This window comes from Ceratotherium simum, chromosome 17 (assembly GCF_057802395.1).
Source record: "Ceratotherium simum simum isolate JZ-2026a chromosome 17, ASM5780239v1, whole genome shotgun sequence".
Classification (NCBI taxonomy): Eukaryota; Metazoa; Chordata; class Mammalia; order Perissodactyla; family Rhinocerotidae; genus Ceratotherium; species Ceratotherium simum.
The window spans coordinates 50,968,968-50,990,666 of NC_141916.1; the positions used below are offsets into that span (position 1 = coordinate 50,968,968).

The window sequence follows — 21,699 nt, forward strand, 5'->3', positions numbered from 1 at the left end:
TGGTGAGTAGAAATCTTCCCTATTTAACAAGCAATACAGACAAATCTGATGCAGGTGGTTTCATGCATCTCCGAGAAATGCTTAGTCATACTGCAACTTACTAATTCACCGAGGGTGTGGGGACATACTTTAGATAGGGGATATTTATTTTCTACTACAGTGGTTTTCAAAGTGTGGGCCCTGGACCAGTAGCATCAGCATCATCTGGGAACTTCTTAGAAATGCAAATTCTAGCCCTACTCTAGACCTCTGGAATCAGAAACTCGGAGGCTAGGACCCAAAAAGTTTTTTTTTTTGGTCAGGAAGATCAGCCTTGACCTAACATTCATGACAATCCTCCTCTTTTTGCTGAGGAATACCGGCCCTAAGCTAACATCTATTGCCAATCCTCCTCTTTTTTTTCCCTTTTTCTCCCCAAAGCCCCAGTAGATAGTTGTATGTCATAGTCGCACATCCTTCTAGTTGCTGTATGTGGGACTCGGCCTAAGCATGGCTGGAGAAGCCGTGCGTCGGTGCGCGCCCCGGATCCGAACCCAGGCCGCCAGTAGCAGAGCTTGCGCACTTAACCACTAAGCCACGGGGCCGGCCCCCCAAAAAGTATTTTAACCAGCCCTCCAGGTGATACTGATTCTTAAATTTGAGAACCACTGCTCTCCTCAAACCATACCATACTCCTTGATGGCTTCTGGATGTAGCTTCTCCTTGTTCTTAGAATTTTTTCCTCATCCTAACACATGTCTTTACGAAGGAACCATGCCCCAAGCCTATAAATTAATATGAGGGAAAATGCATGGGATTGAAAATTACAAGACGTGGATGGGAATCCTAACTCTGTCAATTACTAGGAATAAAACCATACATAAATGTTTCCACCCTCTGAGCATATTTTCTCATTAAAAATTAGAAAGGAAGGGAACATTTATCTAGGACACAGAATCAAGGACGTTGCTTGAAGCTTTATCTCATTTACCACCACCCACAGCTGCAGATGTTATTACCGCCAATTTATAGATGAGAACACAGAGGTACAGAAGACTCGGAAGGTGCTTACCTTGCCTAACCCTGATCCACTGGACACAAACCCTTTGACATTTTCTTTTCTGCAAAATGTGGATGATGACTTCACCAGTTTGTTTTAAGGATTAAATAAGGCAATGGAGTTTAAAAGGATTTGTAAAAGGTAAATATTATGTTTGTATTTCTTGTCTTAGTGGTTTGGTGGGTTGGTGGAATCAGCACACCCACCTCTGCAGCTGAGGGAAGTCAGCAGCTAATAAAAGAAAAGGTGAAAGCGAAGGCTCCTTCCAGGTGATTCAGTGATTTGAGAACTGAGTTCTCCCTGGACTGACTCAGGCTTCCCAGGTGATCTGGGTGGAACAAGCTAAGTGCTGCTGGTCCAAGGGCGAGGACGGAGGCCTTGCCCAGAGGGGAAAACAGGGAGAAAGTTTCTGTCTTTTGCCTTTAAGAGTGGACTTGAATAACCAATAGGGCAGAGAACAGTCTTCAATTTTCAGAGGAGCCTTGCTGATGAGAATCCCGAAGCTATTTTCAGGAGCTTAAAAAAAAAAACAAAAAAAAACGCCAGCTCTGCCCTGCTGCCCTCTCCACTGAATGTCCTACTGCAGTCTACAGCAGAGGAGCACTGGGTAGGTCGGCTCTGCCTGTGGGAACGTGGCGTCTCTATGTCCATCAGGACTGCAGCTGTGGGGATCTGATCCCTGGGAGAAATGTTAACAGGCATGTCTCACCAGACAAAGCCAAGAGCCATCTTCTCAGCGTTCTAGGCGGAACTGCAGACCAGCACAAGCTCTGCCTGCACTATTGCAAATGCTACTTTTTTCTTTTTCCTCCTATTGGGTGTTCCCTGATTTACTTCTCTTGCCAAATAAATCACTGCATTTCTAATTTTATATTTCAAGTAGAAGTGAGCAAAACCTGAAGATGGAAGCACAGTTACTATTTTGACTGTTCGCGTTTGTTTCAGGAACAAGTTATGAAGAATAAGCAGGATTGGGGTAGGTACTTCTATCTTGTAAAGAAATTATCTATGTATCTATATATATAATCGTATTGGTTCTGTTTCTTTGGAGAACCTTGACTAATACAGAGGAACAAATATTCTAGATAAATCTTTGGCAGGTCTGGAGGTTATAAAAAACTTTACGAGCTTGAGGAACTAAGAGAGCCATGAAGCCACAGCACAGAGAGCAAAGGGCAGAGGAGGCTGGTTGAAGCTGGATAGAGATGCAAGTAGAAAACAATAAGTAACTTCCCGATTCATACTCTGTTCTAGTTGACTTTTAATTTTGTTTCCAAGGTGCCTCAACCTGCTACCTACAGAATTTTGAGATCTGTATTTAATATGCAAGATATGAAAAATGCCCCATCTGCTTTGGTCTTTATCACTGTATTGTACTGCACAGTCATTTTAGATTCATCAAAAATGTACTAAAAGCCGGGCCCCGGGATACAAAGATGAATTACACATAATCCAGGACTTTAGGAACCCAAGACAATGAAGGAGAGAAATAGCTAAAGGAAAAGTTACAGTAAAGATTAATACACACTCTAACAGAATTATGTACAAAATTATGTAATTCTGAGAGGCAAGCATTATTTCTAATTTACCAATGAGGAAACAAATTCATAGAGGTTAAGTAACTGACAAATTTATATAGCACTGCAAGTAGAGCAAGAAAATCTCGTCTTTATTTTGGATGGCCACGTGCCGGGCTAAGAAATCTACCATGGGAGAAGAGGAAAGCGGGTTTCAGCTCTGCTGCCTCTCTCAAGACTCAACTCTTAAGATAATATAGTCTTTTAACATTCTTTCAAACTCTTAAGATTGTTTTTACCACCTTAATCTTTAGTTACTTCTACAAGTCCCTGTGGTAGCTTTAAAAAAAATACATAGTTGCATTTTAAAAAGAACTTATACATAGGCTCACAAAGTATAACTACACCATGAATTAACTTTCCAAAATAGGTTGAAAATTATTAAAACTGGGAACATTTTGCAAATCACTTAACCTCTATCTCAAATTCTTTATAATCAAAAATAAAAACCACATAGAGATTCGAAGTATTAATTGTACTTAACGCCCACTCAACCCTGGGTCCATTATTTTTTTTTTAGCCAAGGTGGAAAGAGTGGGGCAGTGAGCTTTATAATCATTGAAATAACTCAGTCTCTTCTCATTCTAGTAACAAAATTGAATTTAAGAATGTTTGTGGTTGTTAGTGCCATAAAGTGGATTCCGACTCCTAGCAACCCTGTGAAAACCAGAGGGGAACCCTGCCTGGTCTTTGCGCGCCATCCTCTCACCTTCCGGGCTATATCAGACACTGCTCTGCTGCTATTCACAGCATTTTCACGGCCACTTTTTTCAGAAGTGGGTGGCCAGGTCCTTTTTCCTTGTGTGTCTTAGTCTGGAAGCTCTGCTGCAACGTGTCCACCATGGGCGACCCTGCTGGTATTTGAAATACCACTGGCATAGCTTTTTGCATCACAGCAACATGCAGCCCCCCACAGTACGACAATTGACAGGTGGTATGGTTCCCTGACTGGGAAATGAACGTGGGCCAAGGCAATGAGAGCACCCAATCTTAACCACTAGACCATCAGGGCTGATTTTAAGAAAGTTAATGCTGTTTTATTAACATGTAATTAGTATATTAAACACATTAATTTATCATTACATCTCAATACCACATTTTAAGTTCATTTTATACTATGTCTCCCACGTAACGGTACTGAAAATCATTTCACTTATGAGATAAAGGGATTCCTAGTCGCTTGGTTAAGCAATTAATGCCAGAAGAGTCTAGATTAAGTTGAAGAGCTCTGGGGGATATGCTCTAAGAGTTAATAGGTAAATCTCATTTTTTAGTATATGCATATATATGCTTATTTATCCATTCTTTCATTTAACAGTCATTAGCTCCTAGTCACCTGCTGGCTACTGGGGATGCAGACACAAATAAGACAGGATCCCTGCCCTTGACAGACCTAAAATACCATTTGGGGGGCTGGCTCAGTGGCGTAGTGGTTGAGTGCGTGCACTCCGCTTCTGCGATCCAGGGTTCGCAGGTTCAGATCCCTGGCGCGGACCTACGCACCGCTTATCAAGCCATGCTGTGGCAGCGTCCCATATAAAGTAGAGGAGGATGGGCTTGGATGTTAGCCAAGGGCCAGTCTTCCTCAGCCAAAAAAAGAAAAAGAGGAGGACTGGCAATGGATGTTAGCTCAGGGCTGATTTTCCTCAGAAAAAAAAAATAATAAAATACAATTTGGGAAGAAAGATATGTTTAAAACAAATACAAAAAAAAATCACACAATAAAATGCATGCATGCTGTAACATAAGTGCTGTGATACAGGGTATAGTAGCTGCAGCAAGAATTATGTTGCCAAATTTTCAGAGAGACTGTTGAAGGAGATATTAGAAACTGGTTCATAGAAGAGTATCCTTTATGCTCTTCTTCCATAGTAATCAAGTTTTGAGCCAGGCAGATGGCCACTTAGGATGAAGACTAAATTTTCCAACTCCATTAGCAGCTAGGCATGGGCAGGTTACTAAATTCTAGCCAGTAGAAATAAGTGGAACTCTCAGCACCTTCAGGGAAACTTCCTTAAGAGATAGATAGTCTGTGTGCTGTGTCCCCTCTTGTGTCTTTCGCTCCATCTGGCTACAGGGAACAGATGTTGCCTTTGACCTTAAGGATGAGGGCCACACCCAGCTGACAGGGAGCAGAGGGCGGGAGTAGCTGGGGCCTCAGAAGGCAGCACCATTATACCAGACCCAGAGTGTTACATGAGGAGGAATAAACTACTCGTTTAAGCCACTGTTAGTTTTTCTGTTACTTTTTGTTGTAACTAATCGTCACAAAGGTGCTGGTCCTGGAGAGAACTCGGGAGGCAGATATGATTGGGAAGAGCATTACAGATAGAGACAGCAAAATAAGGGGGGGGGGGGGCTGAGGTGCAAAATAACCTGCTGTATGTATAGATAAGCAGAAGCAACTCAGCTACAGGACAGGGGGCCATCACAAAAAGAAACTATTTTATAGCTTCAGTCTTTTGTCCCATGAAAACTTCACATGGAATCACAGAAAGGCCCTACTCGGCTTCGACCATGATGAAGAGCCACGCAGGAGATTTGCAATTGGTTCTGGGTTTGAATATCTAGCTATATAGCTATTAGCTATATCAAATAGCTATTTGATCTTGGAAAACTTCCTTCCTCCTAAAATTGAATTAAAATATTCACCCTAGAATTGATTTTCCAAGATTCAGTAAGAGAACATTTAAGTATCTGGCAGTGATTTATACATAATTATATAAATAGAATATCTATAATACACATAAATATATATAATACGAATAAAGGTTTATTCTCTTTCCCTCCCTTTCTCCTTTAATTTCCCTTCTTGCTCACTCGTGGGTATTTAAGAAGCATGGGTCCTTGGGGGATTTGCCATTCAGGGATTATAACGTTGACTAAAAGAAAGCAAAGAGACACCTAACCTGTCATTCCAGAAGCACTGGACTGCCCTCAGGAGGAAGAAAGTGCTCCTGGCACACTGCAGAGCACCTCTGGGCTGCAGGACCCCTGGACAGAGGGCATCCTCTCTGGAAGGCTGTGTTTTACAGTTCATGCTGCTTTAGGTGGTATAACAACTAAAGCATGGGAGTTAGTTGTATTTATGAATGTGTTACAGCATGACGAATATTTGCCTGACCATTTTATAATAACTGAGCCAAAAAACTCTAAGTTTAAAAAATGATTCATTATATTGATTCCAGCCTGATAGGGCTGAAAAATGTTCTCGTCACTCTGTCCCACGTCTAGGTTTTCCCTGCTGCTGTGGAAAAGGAGACTGACAGGAACATCTTTGAGAATAAATGGCAGCTACTGCCATCAAGAAAATCAATCCTCAAGGAGAGTTTAACCAAAAGGAAAAGAGCCCTCTCTGCTGTTTCCCATCAAGTCGGAGAGCTCTTTAGAAGCAGCCGGCTCCACATAGGCTACTTCACTTTCCCTGACTCAGGCCATTTGCTGCATTTGCCAATGAGTGTCCTGCAGAATCACCAATGAATAAAAAAGTGAAAACCTAGATTCCTGCCAGCTAGCCTAAGTTATTGCCATTTTAGTTTTTAAACCTCTTCCTATTATGTGATAATGCTATTTTAACGGTTTGCAAATGATTTACTTAACATTCACAACCTATGATGTAATTATTATTATATCTGACAGGAAGGGAACTCATAATTTCACTCATCAAAAAATAAATTGGCCCATGTCACAGAGCTAGTTAAGCAGCAGAGCTGGGATTCGAGCCTTATTTCCTGCCTCCAGGTCGTCTTTCTAGTAAGCTCCAAGAGGTTCCCAAAGTTCCTTGAATGGCCCTTTTGTAACTTGTGCTCTCATGGAAAATTTAGTTCACTGAATTACCTAGTCCTTGAACTGAAACCTTCAGTCCTATCAGAAGCTACTATTCTTTCACTGTTTTTTGAGCATCAACTATATGTCAGGCACTGTCCTGACCCATTTGTGTAAATTAGTGAACAAAACAACAAGTTTCCGTCTTTGTGAAGCTAACAATCTAGTGAGAGAAGACAGACAATAAACCTAAGCAAGTGTTAGAAGATCATCAGTGCTAAGCAAAAGCGACCAAGTCAGCTCTGAGTGGGAGGGCTGTGAGTGGGTAGAGGTTGAAATCCTGAAAAGGTGCCGAGAGTAGGCCTCACTGAGATGACAGTGGAGCCAAGGCTCGAAGGGGTAGGGAGTTAGCCATGTTAGCACCTAAAAGACTGTTACTTTTATTCTCTGAATACCAAGGAAGAAGCAATCATCACGCTTTTACTGAATGATATGAGACAACTTTGACCCTACTAGAAGTGTAAAAATAGAAAATGTGTTTCAACCCCCACCCAGGAGCTCAGGACCACTTTATGCAAGTTTCAAGGGACAAGCACCTCTAAACAGAAGTCATAAGGATCTTAAATACACTGTTGTGCTGAAAACTGTCAAAATAGATGGTCCACACTATTGAACATACACCATGAGAATGACTTAGGTCTTTTGTTACTGTTTAAATATATGCACACCTGCACAATGGCATGTCCAAATGTCACCTGACCACTTCTAGGGGTGATCACTTCCTGTTACTTCAAACTTGGAAAAGAATGCGGTCACATGTATTTACAAAGTACCCAAGTGCCCACACCTGTAAGAAAAAAAGTAAAAAAATATGGCCCTATGACACAACAGGTCAAATAGGCTGACATCATCACAGTCTCTCACAGCTTTTGGGACAGAGACTCTAATGTTTATTTCTTTATTTTTGAAGCCTGTATCAAAATAGCTAGAAAACAAGCTCTGTAGCCCTGAGTCATGCACAGGGTAGTATGCCACAGGCTGGAGGTGACCAAACTGCAGACCTGGCGCTGGAATATCCAGGGGAACAGAGGGTGGGTGGGGAGTTGGGGGGAGGGCAAGGGCTAGGAAGGAAATACTCGGTTACTCAGAGCTGCACTGGAGTGACAACCCAGACTCGGAGCCATTCACGGGCAAAATGGGCCAGTTCTGAAAATAACTGGTAGTTTCTTGCAGCAAAAACAAAAAGATAAATGCTTGGAGCTTGTTCAAATCTGTCAGAGTAAAAATATATCCCATAGAAAACACAGCTAGAAATAGTTGATTACACGTTTTGTGTAGAGTAAAAACCGGATGAAACCAATTTATCAACTAGTTTATTTTCCAGAAATGATTGAATTTTTTCATTATAATGGCCAACTCAGCACTGTATCTGTGAGCAAGAATACATGCATGTGCCCAGCCCACACACAAAACCTCAAAATTATACCATACCTATTATATTTGGTGGTTAACAACATAAGTACAATGTAGAAGTGTGTGCTTATTAATAAATGTAACATTTCCACAGCAACTGGCAATAACTGACAATACTGTATACAAAGGGCCATGGCAACAGCCAGAGGACTGTGCACCACAAACACCACTCTGGGGAGCAGTGTTCACTCGACGATGGCATGATGCCCCTGGAGTTATGCAAGGCAGTGCACCTGCCTGCCTAGTTACCACCACTCAATGGTTAGCCACCATTTGTTTTGATCTTTTTGCAATCTTAACTTCTGATTTGACAACACAGTCTACAAATTTTTCCTTTTTTTTTAAGTTTACAATACTTGAAAGAAAACAAAACTGCACTGGGGAAAAAAATGGAATAAAGCAGAGTAGTCTTCATCCAGGAGTGGCATTCTTTTTCTAGTCTCCACCTACAAAGGGTAACAGCTGGACTGGGGCATGCCGTACCTCGATGCACAGGCACTGTCTGTCTCTCGGTGGTGGGAATAAGCTTCCATTTTTATACTAAGTATGAGTGACGATATAATATTTTGTCCATTGGGGAACTTGTGACAGTGAAATTAAGAACACTTAATAAACCACAATCAGGACAAGCAGCATAAATCAAACCTATCCTTGGCAAATCTAGACGTATGCTCACCCTACAGATAGATATAAATATTTGAGTTCTACTAAACTGTATGTTAAGAGCTAAGGACTCCCTCATCTCTGAGGCTGATATCATACTGGCCTCCAAGGGAAGAATGGACTTATTTGACACATCATTCAAGTTTAGTCACCAGAAAGGAGCATCAATCAATCTTACACGGGACTAGGGGGCAGGTTAATAAAAGCACTTTTCCTAAACTGCTTTTAGCTCAGGACTTGACTCACAATGGCCTGAGGGTATAAGCAGCTTTAAAGCTTGACTAGCAGGAAACACCCGTTGCCCAGAAAATGACTTTCAGGAAAGAGCATCCTATCCAAATAAAAGCACTGAACTATCGGCCTGCCTTTGCCTCTGAACTTAGCTAAGTTATTTAAACTTGATGGATCTATAAAGTCAGAGGGCTGGTCTAAAGTGGTACGTAATGTGCCATCCAAGGATCAATTTTTTCCACCAGGAAAATCTAGAGATAAATCAGGATGAAATAAGCAAAGGCCTCCTGGGGGGAGACAGGGGCTCTAAATTCAAAGTACTTTTGGTTTAGTCACGGCCTGCAGTCTCCTACACTACATGGACTGCTCCTCATGTGTACAGACAGCTGGCATCTGCCATGTGTTTACTTTCTTTTAAACATTCATCCCATCACATTCCCAGGTAGTGGATAAATCTATTAGTTTCAAAACGTAGTTCATATCTTAATTCAATATTAGCTTCCACTTGGCTTTATCAGAAACAACCCAATTTGTTATAGGTGTCCATTTTCAATGCTTTGATGTCAACATCAAAATTCCTGAGAGCTTTCCATAATTTTCTGCACGTGGCACTTGCTGGGCTTGGGCTTCTTCCTTTCCTCTCAATCCTGACAACTTTCTCAGTTACTACACTGGGCATGGTTTAGAGGTGCGTGGAATCCTGCCACGGACCTTTTATGACCACCTATTTCCTTTCTAGTGACTGATATAGTCCATAAACTCTACAAAGGTATATACCACTTGGGGGTATAGCTGCAAGAAATTAAAAGAGGATTAGAGATGGGTTTTAGAGATCTTTAAGAAAGGAGTTTCTACTAAACTGGCTTTCATCGTCTCAAAACTCGCACCACACTGCTCACCCACATACTGGTTCCTGACTCACTGAATGCATGGTCAGAAGACACCAAGCTTGTTCTGACCCTAGGAGCCTTGCCTAGGTGCCATTTGCTGGTTTGGGAGATGATGGCCTCGTACTGGCCAAGCTGTGATGGAGAATAGGTTTGGTTGGGACTTACAGCAAAACCAGGTACACAGAGCAATGCCTCTCAAACTTCAGTATGCAGCAGAATCACGAGGAGCTGGTTAAAAATACAGACGCCTACGATGAGATTCTGAGTTGGCTAAATCTGAGATAAAGCTTAGACATCTGCATTTTTAATAAGCACACCCCCGGCCTCACTCTCTGTATTCTGATGTAGGCAGTCTTCCACCTTCAGCTTTGAGAAACACGTAACGCAGTGACAAAGCATTTATCTGCAGAGAAAATCACACACGTACCACCACTGCACCAGGCACACTGCCCCACCACCACACTCGCCAATTCCTGGTCAGTAAGGAACTGAGAAACATGTATACATCTGACAATATGGGAGCGTTCAGTGCCAACAGCCATCTCCACTCAAAATTTTCTGCTCCGAGAGTCCACATGCCATCTATTCTAACACATACTAAATAAAGGCAACATTTCTGAACTCACCGTGGGTTTTTAAGGTATGCAATTATTTTATTTTCTTGGCCTGACAGCATAAACTTCATTATACAAGAACCTGCAGCTGACAGAACTGACACACAGATTCCCCCACAGGAAAAACCCTTGTCATTAGCAGAGATGAACTGAAATGTCACGTCTGAGTGCAATTCCTGCTCCCCACCCCCGCCCACAGAATAACCCCTAAAGTGAAAATAATCCGAATCAACAGAATCCCCATGAGTTACTAAACGTCATCCCCTGAAACTCTCCTAACTAGCAGCTGCAGTAAACGAAAACTAAAGGAGGGAAGCCGCTGGCCATCCTTTAGCATTTCTGTGCGTGTGAGGCTGAAGGGACAGCAGCAAGGGAGCAAGAATTCTGGATGAATGGGAGGTGTAGACAATCTACCTTACCTCACATCTGCCCCTTCTACACATAAGACATCTCTGTCCCTACACACGGAATGAAGTTTGGGGAATGCTGGAGGAGTGGTTTTAGCCTGTAACTGAAAATGGCTGAGGCTCATTAAAGTCTAAGGTAGGTGTGGGATAAGGGGCACCAGAGAGAGAGCAGGTTAGACAGAGATGCTCAATACTTAGTAATTCCAGTTTAATGCTATCGAAACTATCTTCATAATCAACACGTCCTTCACGCCTCACCCCTATTTTCCAATAGTAAGAGAGCTCCATCTAAATTTCTGTGTCTGAGGTCTGCTGCCACCACTGGGGTGGTACTGTGATATCTGGGTGTGAGATTAGGATTGGGATGGGGGAGGTATGGAGATAGGAGATCAGGCATCACAATGTTTTAATTACAATGGATCTCTTTTGGTCCCCAGGAATGGTCCACTATCTACAGTCTAAAACATTCCCATCCCCTTTCCCTACCTGTCTTGTGCAAATGTCAAAAACAAAATCTCTGCCCAAACAGAAGGAGCAGGAAATTGCTGCTGGTCCACAATCATCTCCGGCCCCAACTTGCCTACCTCCTGAGTCTTCTATGAAATCACACAAAAATTAATTCGTAGCAATGCTGTGAAATACCATCATCCCCATTCCTCTAGCAAAGCCAATCCGACAGCTCTGTCTTGACATGCTTTCTCCCTGGGCTGAGGAAGCAGCAAAAAATATCAATTGAGCATGTGAAAATATGATGATGGTGTGTGCAGTGTAGTGTTTCCAGATGTCTTCACCTCTGTCTCCTCCACAGTGGGAGCCCTCCCTCTCTTTCCCCAAGTCCCACACACACCCCTCCCTCTACCCCCAAGTCCAGGTGCTCCCATCTGCTGGGCGTCCACCACTCACTTCCCATAGACACTCTCATCACTGTAGGCCACATACAGAAAATAGTCTTCCTCATGGTTGTCCTAGGGGAAGAGATAAGAGGACAGTTTAGAAAACATAATCACATTCATTATCTCCAGGATTGTGAGCCTCATGCAACCTTGTAAAGAGCTAGGAAAGGTACCACCAGACTCCATTGAAAAGAGGAAAAAAGAATAGCAGTAGTGGTTAGAATTCAACTTTGAGTTCACAAATAAAAACCTTCATGGAGAACATCATACACATAGATATCGGATATAAACACGAGCAGGACATAGTCCTTACCCTTAAAAAGCTCATTCTAGCAAAGGGAACATAGATACAACAAAACACATGTACTGGAATATATACTAATAGGCAATATATGCTATGAAATAAAAATCAGCTTAGTGGTATTAGAAGTTTATGCAATTCACTAATGGGACACAAGAAGGCAGCGTCTTGTTTGAAGTCTTTTAAGAAATAATACAGTTACAATCTTACGTGATACAGCATGGTAAAGTCCTTTCCTATAGTTTTCTCAGATTCTGATTTACCAATTAAACCAAATGAAATCACATAAATTATTCTCTCCAGCTGAGTTTATCTGTTAAGACAAATGAATCAATTTAAAGATTTTGCCTTAATTTTAAATTTCATTTTATCCGGAACGTTTGCAATCAGGAACCATTTCCTGCTGTTTCAATAAAGACGATCCAAAAGTAACACACTACAGCAAGGAGAAACTGAGAAGAGAATTCAAAAGCACTGACTCTAGTAGGCTGCTCAATCCCTAAAGGACAAATGGTATCTCATCGCCCAGAGCCTTACACTGCCGTGTGTAAGAGGATCCTCATAAACACGCCCGCCCCACTTCCCAGGTGTGTTATCAACATGCATGGGAACAAAAGCTCGAGAACACCCGAGTTCACGGTATTGTTGTCACTAGGACCATTACCTCATACAGCTGGCCCATGGTAGCACTAGTGGGAGGGATAGTGTTGTTGACAAAGAAGAATAAGGCGTCCTCAGGTCTCAGGTGGATCCTCTTCCGGATTAAGAAGTAGAACTGGCCAACTGGATGAAGGAAGAAGGTTTTAGAAAAAGGTAAGAGAAGAAAACAAGGGACTAGAAAAAGGGTAAGACCCAGAAAAAAATTCTACTGCACCTGTTCCTTTTGAAGTACCAGCTTTACATGCCATCTGAGCAAAGTCCAATACTGTCCCACAGCTTTAGAAATAAAAAGTGAACTCAAAGAAGCCTGCATATTCCCTGACATGCCACTGTGGAGTTTATTCCTCAATCCTTCTCCTTTTTACTCAATTTCAGACCTAATGTTAGCATATCTACTCAAAGCCTAATGATGACTTTGAGGGGATACTATTTGTCATTGTCTAAACCTGATTTGAAACACACTTCCATGCCCACTGCCACTCTAAGGCAAATGGGAACAGGTCTACTGGACTCCAGTAATCTTTTTTGTGTGTGTGTGTGAGGAAGATCAGCCCTGAGCTAACATCCATGCCAATCCTCCTCTTTTTGCGGAGGACTGGCCCTGAGCTAACATCCGTGCTGATCTTCCCCCACTTTATGTGGGACACTGTCACAGCATGGCCTGACAAGCAGTGCGTTGGTGCGTGCCTGGGATCCGAACCTGGGCTGCCAGCAGTGGAGCGCGTGCACTTAACCGCTATGCCACGGGGCCAGCCCCATGGACTCCAGTAATCTTAACACAGTCACTCATCCCAATGTTGGGGCAATGAGTGGGATTCAATGCTTTATCTGTAGCTGAGCACAATGAAAGTTCTAGAAAGCTGACAGTCAAATCTAATAACTCTGGAGCAAACATATCTACAAAAGCTTTCTAGTGTTCCCTGGATGCAGTGATTATTCCATAAAGAATCAAGGTGAAGAATGAATATCCTTTGCATTTCAAAACAGCATCTACAAAATGTATTAACAAAAAACCGTAGCTTAAGGAGACAAGGTATTCAGCTGAGAATCTCTAAAATGTGATCCTCCCAACAAACTAGTTTGATTTTCCTTTTGGAATAAATTAATATCACAGTAACAAAGCTGAATTTTAAGTGGTTTAAATAACAGATTATCTGATCTTTTCTTTCAATGTTTTGCACTCTGCTGTGTCCAAAACAAGGCACTATTATGGGAAAAGCTTAAGGGAATTGTGATAGAGAAAAACGACTGTCACTGTTTTTGAATCACCTAACTCTCTAGAGAATCCCACTCACTTTCTCCAATTCTGCTTCCTCTCAATCTCACAATCTCATGCAGGAAGGAGTGGGAATGCTGTCATAGGAAGAAAGGTCAGGGGAGGGAAAGAACATTACCAGTGAGGTCAGAGGGCACTAGGTACTTCCTCTTGTCCAGATCAGGCACTCTGGCCTTAGGAGCCTTCTCCACGATCACCTGGGAGAAGAGGCAGAGAGTGGGAATGAAAACCACAGAATCCAACCTAGTATTTTTCCTTCCACATCCTACACTTGCCCTATTTGAAGTGAATTTGTCTAGGCCCAATACAACTTCTTCATTTCTTATTCCTCCTTATCCCTTACAAAATGTATATGGGGAAACAGGCTTTCTGAATAAGGTGATAGTTTTATTATTGCAATAACAAGAGGATGGAGAGGACAGGTGATGAAAGTAAAGGGAACCTGGATTTCAAGTATTTTCAACTTACCTGTGAGGTATACTATAAGATATATACTCGCTGGTAGTAAATTAGAGCATTAAGATTGCCTGGGTTTTTTCAAATGGTCCTGAGTACTCGTTAGTTTTATTCCTTCTTTTAAATGCCATTTATTAAAGGTACAGATAATGTGGTTTAAATTTTATACTCTGTAAAAATTCTTGAGAATGATTGCAAAAAAATATGTTCAAGACACTTTCATCAAGTGAAAAAATACATATTAAAACAGTTCGTATAGCATGATACTCTAAATATGATGTCAGTACAATAACCCATTCATCAGTATTGATTATGTTAGGTTTGTAAGGGACTGTCAATGTCTACATTAAATATTTCTATAATACTTCAAGTTTTAGAAAGACATATTTCTGTAATGAAAAGAGATGAAATGTAAAAATTAAAGACTTTATGCATGCATATTCACAAAACAGAAAATATTTTATAATTCTTTAGTGTTAAATATTAATTTAAATATATTTAAATTTAAATTATATATTTAGTATTTATATTTTATATATCCTATAAATTATTAATATATAATTTAACTTAAATTACAAATACTTTAAATCTATTGTAAAACTCAGGTTTAGATTCTTAGTTTAGAAAATATAATCATTCTAGATAGATATGGGAAGTATAGAAAAGTTAAAGTAGAAATAAATACTGGACAAGTATCTCTAGTCACTGTGTGATCTTCAACAGGTCAGTTAACCTCTCTGAGCTCTAGCATTCCCATGAGTAAAAGGAAGATGATAACCTTCCAACACATCTTGTACAAAGTCGTGGTACTGATACGATGGACCTGAGTAATCCATAAAATTTTATGTGAAAATGCTTGGTAAATTATAAAGCACTAGCTAAACATAAGGATTGACTTAAAAGGGGTGCCTTGAAGCATTTAAATTAAATGAAAAAGATTAAAATAGTGACAAAGAACTTGTTTTGTGTTTACAGAGAAGAATCCTGCACCAGAAGACAAGAGGAACATGATCACACTTAAAATTTAAAAATAAAAACTGGAGTCAAGATAAGTGAATAAGAAATTAAAGAGGGCCCGGCCCTGTGGCTTAGCGGTTAAGTGCGCGCGCTCTACTACTGGTGGCCCGGGTTCAGATCCCGGGCGCGCACCGACTCACCGCTTCTCCGGCCATGCTGAGGCCGCATCCCACATACAGCAACTAGAAGGATGTACAACCATGACATATAACTATCTACTGTGGCTTTGGGGGTAAAAAAGGAGGAGGATTGGCAATAGATGTTAGCTCAGAGCCGGTCTTTCTCAGCAAAAAGAGGAGGATTAGCATGGATGTTAGCTCAGGGCTGATCTTCCTCACAAAAAAAAGAAATTAAAAACAAAAAGTAGGAAGAGCTTCAGGGAGAGACCAGTGAAGGCCAACAATGGGGATGGACAGGAGGCAGCAGGTTAATAAAATCAAAGGGCATGTAGCACCGGGTCGCTCAGGAACTCGCACACCTGGTAGCACCAGCTGTGACCAATAAGGATCAGTAAGAGACAGAAACCGCAAGAAGGAAGCAGAAAAGGAGAGCAATAAAGCAGACTGCAAATAAGACATCCAGAAGGGAGGGCGAGATATGGAAAGAAACTGGGGGTGGGGAGAATCATTAAGGCCTCAGTTTACCAAAAGATATTTAGGTTTCCAGAAATCCCAATTCTATTCCTCACTTAGAGTGGGCTCTGGGCTAGATGCTTTGTCTCTTTGCTTCTCAGTTTTCCTCATCTGTGCAATGTGGCTCATATACCACAGAGCTGTTCACGAATCTTAAAAAATAGACAACCTGGGGCCGGCCCCGTGGCCTCGCCGTTTAAGTGCACGCGCTCCACCACTGGCAGCCCGGGTTCAGATCTTGAGTGCGCACCGACGTACGGCTTGTCAGGCCATGCTGTGGCGGCGTCCCACATAAAGTGGAGGAAGATGGGCACAGATGTTAGCCCAGGGCCAGTCTTCCTCAGCAAAAAGAGGACTGGCATGGAAGTTAGCTCAGGGCTGATCTTCCTCACCAAAAAAAAAAAAAAAAAAAAAAAAATGGACAATCTGTTCCCGACAGTTTCTTGCTATGTTGCAGGTTTTCAATACACTGTAGCTATTAAGAAAATTTCAAGATCCCATGAAACCCTCCTCTCTCAAGGCACAAGCACACCTATTCTTTGGATGGCAGCTAAGAGACAGTGTTGGGGCTAAGCTTGAGGATGTGAGCAGTCACGGTATGTGACTGCTTTAATAACACCAACAGTCCAGCTGGAAGGGGCTTTAGAAATTTTGTACGCTAACCCTCTTTTCTGTGAATAGGACGCCAGCACAGCAAGACTAAGGGTTCTGCCCAGAACTAGAACCAAATCTCAGAACTCAGAGGGCAGAGCTCCTCGTCCTATGTCACAACTAGAAAGGTGACCAGCTGAGCACCTAAGGAGCAGCTTACCACTGGTTAAAATCTAACTGAGGGAACCATGAGATCTCAGGGACGGTCAGACCAGCTTACAAAGTATCAAAGAAGTAAAACATTTAACACCAATGAACAGAAAAAAAACAGGAGGGATTAGCTGACATACTGGTGAATGCATGTAAATGACTGAAATGGGAAGGGCTCAGTTTTGAGGAAATACATGGGAATTTTAACTAGATTTAGGAACTGGCAAAATTCAGAGTTTGTGGCTTAGGTCATAGTTCTGAAGAAATAGTCATTTCGCTGACTGGGTTACCTTTCTGGCATCATATCCTCTGAACGCTTGAGGGCAGCAAAAGTTTTATTTCTCCATTTCTCACACCTAACAGTGTGAGGCCCACAGCGCACACTTAACTGTTTAATAGAACTGGGTCAGAAATTGAGGAATGATATGACACGGAGGGTCCAAAAGGCAGTTGGAATCTGGCTCTACCACACACCAGCCATGTGAAACCTGCAGGAAGTCACTTCATTGTTCTGTGCTTCAGATCCTTCTTCTGTACAATGGGATTATAATGGTGTGAGGACTAAGTGAATGAAGAAAGAGCACTTAGAATACTGTCACATACATGGTCAACTATCAATAAAGGTTAATTGTCACTTTTAAATATTATGATAAGAAAGTAGGACTGGTATATCACCAGACTTGAGGGACACTTTTAAAGCAGTTATCCAAGGCCCAGAGACCAGGAAAGCAATTTGTGAAAGATCCTCTACCCGGTAAAAGGGCTAGCTCCCCTTTTTAGCCAAAGACCCTTTGTTTGCAATTGCTGGGGAACGGAACAGCCCTAATGTCTCCTCCTCCTTATAGGAAAAGGTCTGCAAGGGGTTTCCACTGCTGGCCTAAGGCCCAAGTTGCTTCTGGTAGCTGTAGCACCGTGACAGGTAAGGATTGAGAAGTCCCAAGAATCTGGGGGTCAGTAAAGGACATCAGATAATCGCAATCCCTTTGCCTGTAATTTGCATGTAATATTTATCCTAACGTTCCCGCCTGCAGATAAAGAGCACAAGCTTAAAGCGTCTGCTCTTTCATCTCCCAAATCCAACGGTTGTTGTTCATTACCACACTTAAATTTCCTGCCCTCCAATCCGGCTGTGTAGCCTACATTACAGAAAAACCAGTCAAGGGGCGGGTGGGACACGGGAAAAACTCCCGGCTGCAGCCAAGATTCCTTATTATCTCATCTCTGTTCCTCCTCACAGCCTACACTAGTTTTAATTACATAAACCAGGGTGTAAAACGGAAGGAAAAAGGCCTCAGTCCTTCCCTATTGTATGTAGGTACAATCTGATCAGAATGAGAACGGGAGGAAGGCTGGCTGCCCCCACACATGCCCTGGAGCCAGGAATGATGAGGCAACCGGGCTGTGGCGCAGAGAACGTGACCTTGTTTTCTCCGCCAGGCCTGTCTCGTGACGACCCCCCCCCCGCCGCCCACCTACCTTCCTAATCTTCATAGTATAAAAGAAAGGACCCACCTGCTTCCGAACCTTTCCCTCCCAACCCCAGTGCTACGAAGGCCAAAGTCAACTCGAAGGCCAAAGTCAACTCGATTAAGGGAGAACCACGTAAGGCAGAAATCGATAGGAGCAAACCCCATTGCGTCAGTTATTCCCACAATTTCCCTGTGATCTTAAAAGCAGCAAATCCAAGGTCCCAGCCTAATCATTCTGGCACAAAAGGGCCACATTTGGAGCACATCCCAACCTACATCGCTTCGGAATACTGCTGAGTCACTCAAGCGCAGGCTCCGCTCTAGAGATGCAGTCGGCTCTAAAGATGGGGACGGGCCCTGGGGATCTGGGTTCTGAAAGGTCCGCAGTCAGAACGTCCATTCCACTGGCTCTCCTGGTAGCGAAGGGCGTTCAGGGTTAAGTAACTGAGGGACCACCCTTCTGCGCCTGAGGGCAGCCATCGCGACGCCCCCGGCCCCGCTAATCCTCTCCCCCACCCCCTCGGCACCCCATTACACTCACAGGGACCCTGTCCGGGTATTTCTTCCGGATCTTTTCTCCTTCCTTTTTCCGATATTCAAAGGGATGGTCCTCCTTATACTGGAACTTCATGATGGACCGCAGGGTTTCTAAGATCCCCGGACGGGGCCTGCCTCCCTCACTGATGACGGCGTCTCTCCCGTCCTGCTTCCCTCCGCCGAACTTCAGTATGTATCAGAATCGCTTCAGAAATGTCAGCTCCCTTCGCGACGCAGCCTGGCAGAGCTTTCAGAAGGGATCGCGGGTCCCCTGGTACGGAGGTAGGGGATGGCCAGGTAAAGAAATCCCCGCGGCTTTCCCGAGAGCTGGGAACACAAAAACAACGCGGGGGCGCGTAGGCACCGTGACCTCACGGAGCTCCGCCCTTCAGCCCGCCCCCGGCGCTGTGGACCGCGCGGCGTGGGGGTGCGCAGACACGTCCTCCATTTCAGTGTATTCTCTCTACGCAAAGGTTTCCTGAATAGAATCCATTGCGGACATGGAAATATTTTACTTCTTCTTTTATTGTGACTGTGACATTAAAAATGGTTTTAAAAGCAAAAAAGTATTTTTTTTCGAAAGATGTCTTTCCCTCTCCTTCGCTGTTTCTTGGTTGGGCCCAAAAACAAATACAGAGGGCGAAAATGCAGCTTTTTCCAGCTTATTGGGATGTGGAATCTAGGAAAAGAAGGGATAGGGGTCCTGGAATTCCTATGGCCAGTGCAGAAATACCCCTTGCTTGCATTTTGCCCTTTGTCCGTTCAATTTCACCCGCCCGGCACCTCAGGAGCTGGGCTGGCTGTCTGTATCCGTGACCCCTCCCACCACGATGCTGGCGTCATTTTGTTTGGGTCCATGCGGCAATTTGCTCCTGGAGCAGCAACATAAACAGCATGACTCAGGAATTTGAAGAGATGTATAAGGTGAAGGGCATGAGGTGTAATCAAGGTACGGAGACGTGATGTCAGTCACGTATACGAAGGGCTTCACGCATGTTCAAATATAGAGATGATTCACTTGGTCCTGTTAACCCAGAAGTTGGGCCTGTCTTCTGGAAAGGGAAATAGCAAGCAATTCAGGTGATTAACTCAGTAGTTCTCCAACATCCTTTGTCTTCTGCAAAAATTTCCCCTGAGGATAGTACTACTGGTTAAGTGTCCCTAATGTGAATAAAAAGTGCCACCTGAAAGGCCTGCTTTGACCTGAACAAGTCCAGGGAGTTCTGAAAAATATACATTGGACAACGGCAACCGGACACCTATCATCTTTTATCAAGGTTTCAATGTCTCTGATTTAAAAAAAACAAACCCACACACAGAAAAACTAAGTTTCATTATTGAAACAAGGAAAATGAATTACGTAGTCCTACTTCTTGGTCTTAACTATTTTTCTCCACGGCATCTTTCAGCCCTTTTTGTGTATGAAAATCCAAGAAGTGTTTTATAATATGTTTATAATTTTTAGTCCTTATTTTCAAATCGAAAATAGTTTATTTAATTCCTTGTCAGTCATTTTATCTTTGAATCAAATGTAGCTAAATCTTTCAAAGGACTACTTTACAACGAGTTGAGAAAAGTAATTATGATGAAGATTAATATTTTGTTTTCTCCTCCAATGGACTGGAAACAATTGTAGCTAGTTAAAATGCTGATTTTAACTTTTATTTTAAAAATGCTTAGGCACAGTGGCAATTTATATATGAAAAATCATTTGGAGATGCAATATTGGTTAATCTTTTTGTCTTAAGGCCTTTCTAAATGCTAATACTTTATCTTAGAATACCCAATCTGTCAACTTCCAAAGTTTGCTCTCTACTTTTATTCTCAGCCTAACATTTAAAATATTCTACAGAAGGGAATTTTATAAATTAATACAATCAGATAAAAATATTTCAAAATTCTTTTTTTAACCAAAGACAAAATACTATATTAAAAAGCTCACGTTTCAGGAACTCGCATTCAGTGCTAACAGGGGTGGAAAATAGTACAGCCACTTTAGAAGACGGTTTGGTGGTTTCTTAGAAAACTAAACATACTCTTATGACATGATACAGAAATCATCCTCCTTAGTATTTACCCAAAGAAACTGAAAATTTCTGTCCACATAGAAACCTGCACGAGGATGTTTATAGCAGTTTTATTCATAATTGCCAAAACTTGGAAGCAATTAAGATGTCCTTCAGCAGGTGAATAGACCATAGACCCCCCCCCATTAGAGGAATGTTAAAGAATTTGTGGACGTGTTTTGAAACCACCACTGTTACTCAAACCCTTTCTTAATTAGTCTTTAATTTTGTTTGTATCATTTTTAGGAAAAAGAGAAAGAAAAAGTTCATTGATGCTAGAATAAATATAACAAAACCATATTTCATTGTGTGTTTTCTTAGTGTCATTCAGTGGTCAGAGATTCTCTGTAGTCTTTGGGAAAATTTCAAATTCCTTAATAGAGAAATAGAGTACTTATGCTCTGGCTGCTATTTCTCTCTCTAGCCTCATATATAGAACATATATGTTGCAGGCATACTAAGTTACTTAATTTACTTCTTTCCCTTTCTTGCCCTTGGTTCTGGCCATTGGATATTCTCAAAGGCTCCTCCTATGAAAATATTACCTCCTATTTTTTTCTATCTAATTCCTATAAATCATTCATTGTTTAGTTCAGGTATCAGCTTCTCCAGGAAATCGTTCTGATTTCATTTTCCTGGGTCCTTCTGTATCCTCTGTGTGTAAGTAAACATAAGTGAGGCCATCTTTGTTATGCTAAATGACCCTTTCCTAGTTAAAACCCTTCTAGTGTGTGATTATTATAAATTACTACATGCTTTCATGATTTTCTGGCCTGATCCTCTCCACGTACCCCTGCTGAGGTACTCTGATACCTTTGTTCCTAACAGTCTTAACAAATTTTCCCAAGGAATAAGAAGGCTTCCAGGAAGAAGGAACACCTGTAGGATATTCATCATCACTGACAGAAGATAAGAACAATGAGGGACCCATG

The 21,699-nt window shown here is 42.1% G+C and overlaps 1 protein-coding gene across 1 annotated transcript; it reads right to left on the minus strand.

Annotated features, from left to right (window-relative positions):
• Positions 1 to 7,736: 7,736 nt before the first annotated feature.
• Positions 7,737 to 18,984, minus strand: GABARAPL1 (GABA type A receptor associated protein like 1). The gene is made up of 4 exons (XM_004438636.3): positions 18,706 to 18,984; positions 13,908 to 13,986; positions 12,518 to 12,636; positions 7,737 to 11,624 (listed from the first exon to the last, which is right to left on the minus strand). Exons 1-4 carry the CDS (start codon positions 18,793 to 18,795, stop codon positions 11,559 to 11,561), a joined length of 354 nt encoding a protein of 117 aa, XP_004438693.1. The 5' UTR covers positions 18,796 to 18,984; the 3' UTR covers positions 7,737 to 11,558.
• Positions 18,985 to 21,699: the final 2,715 nt, after the last annotated feature.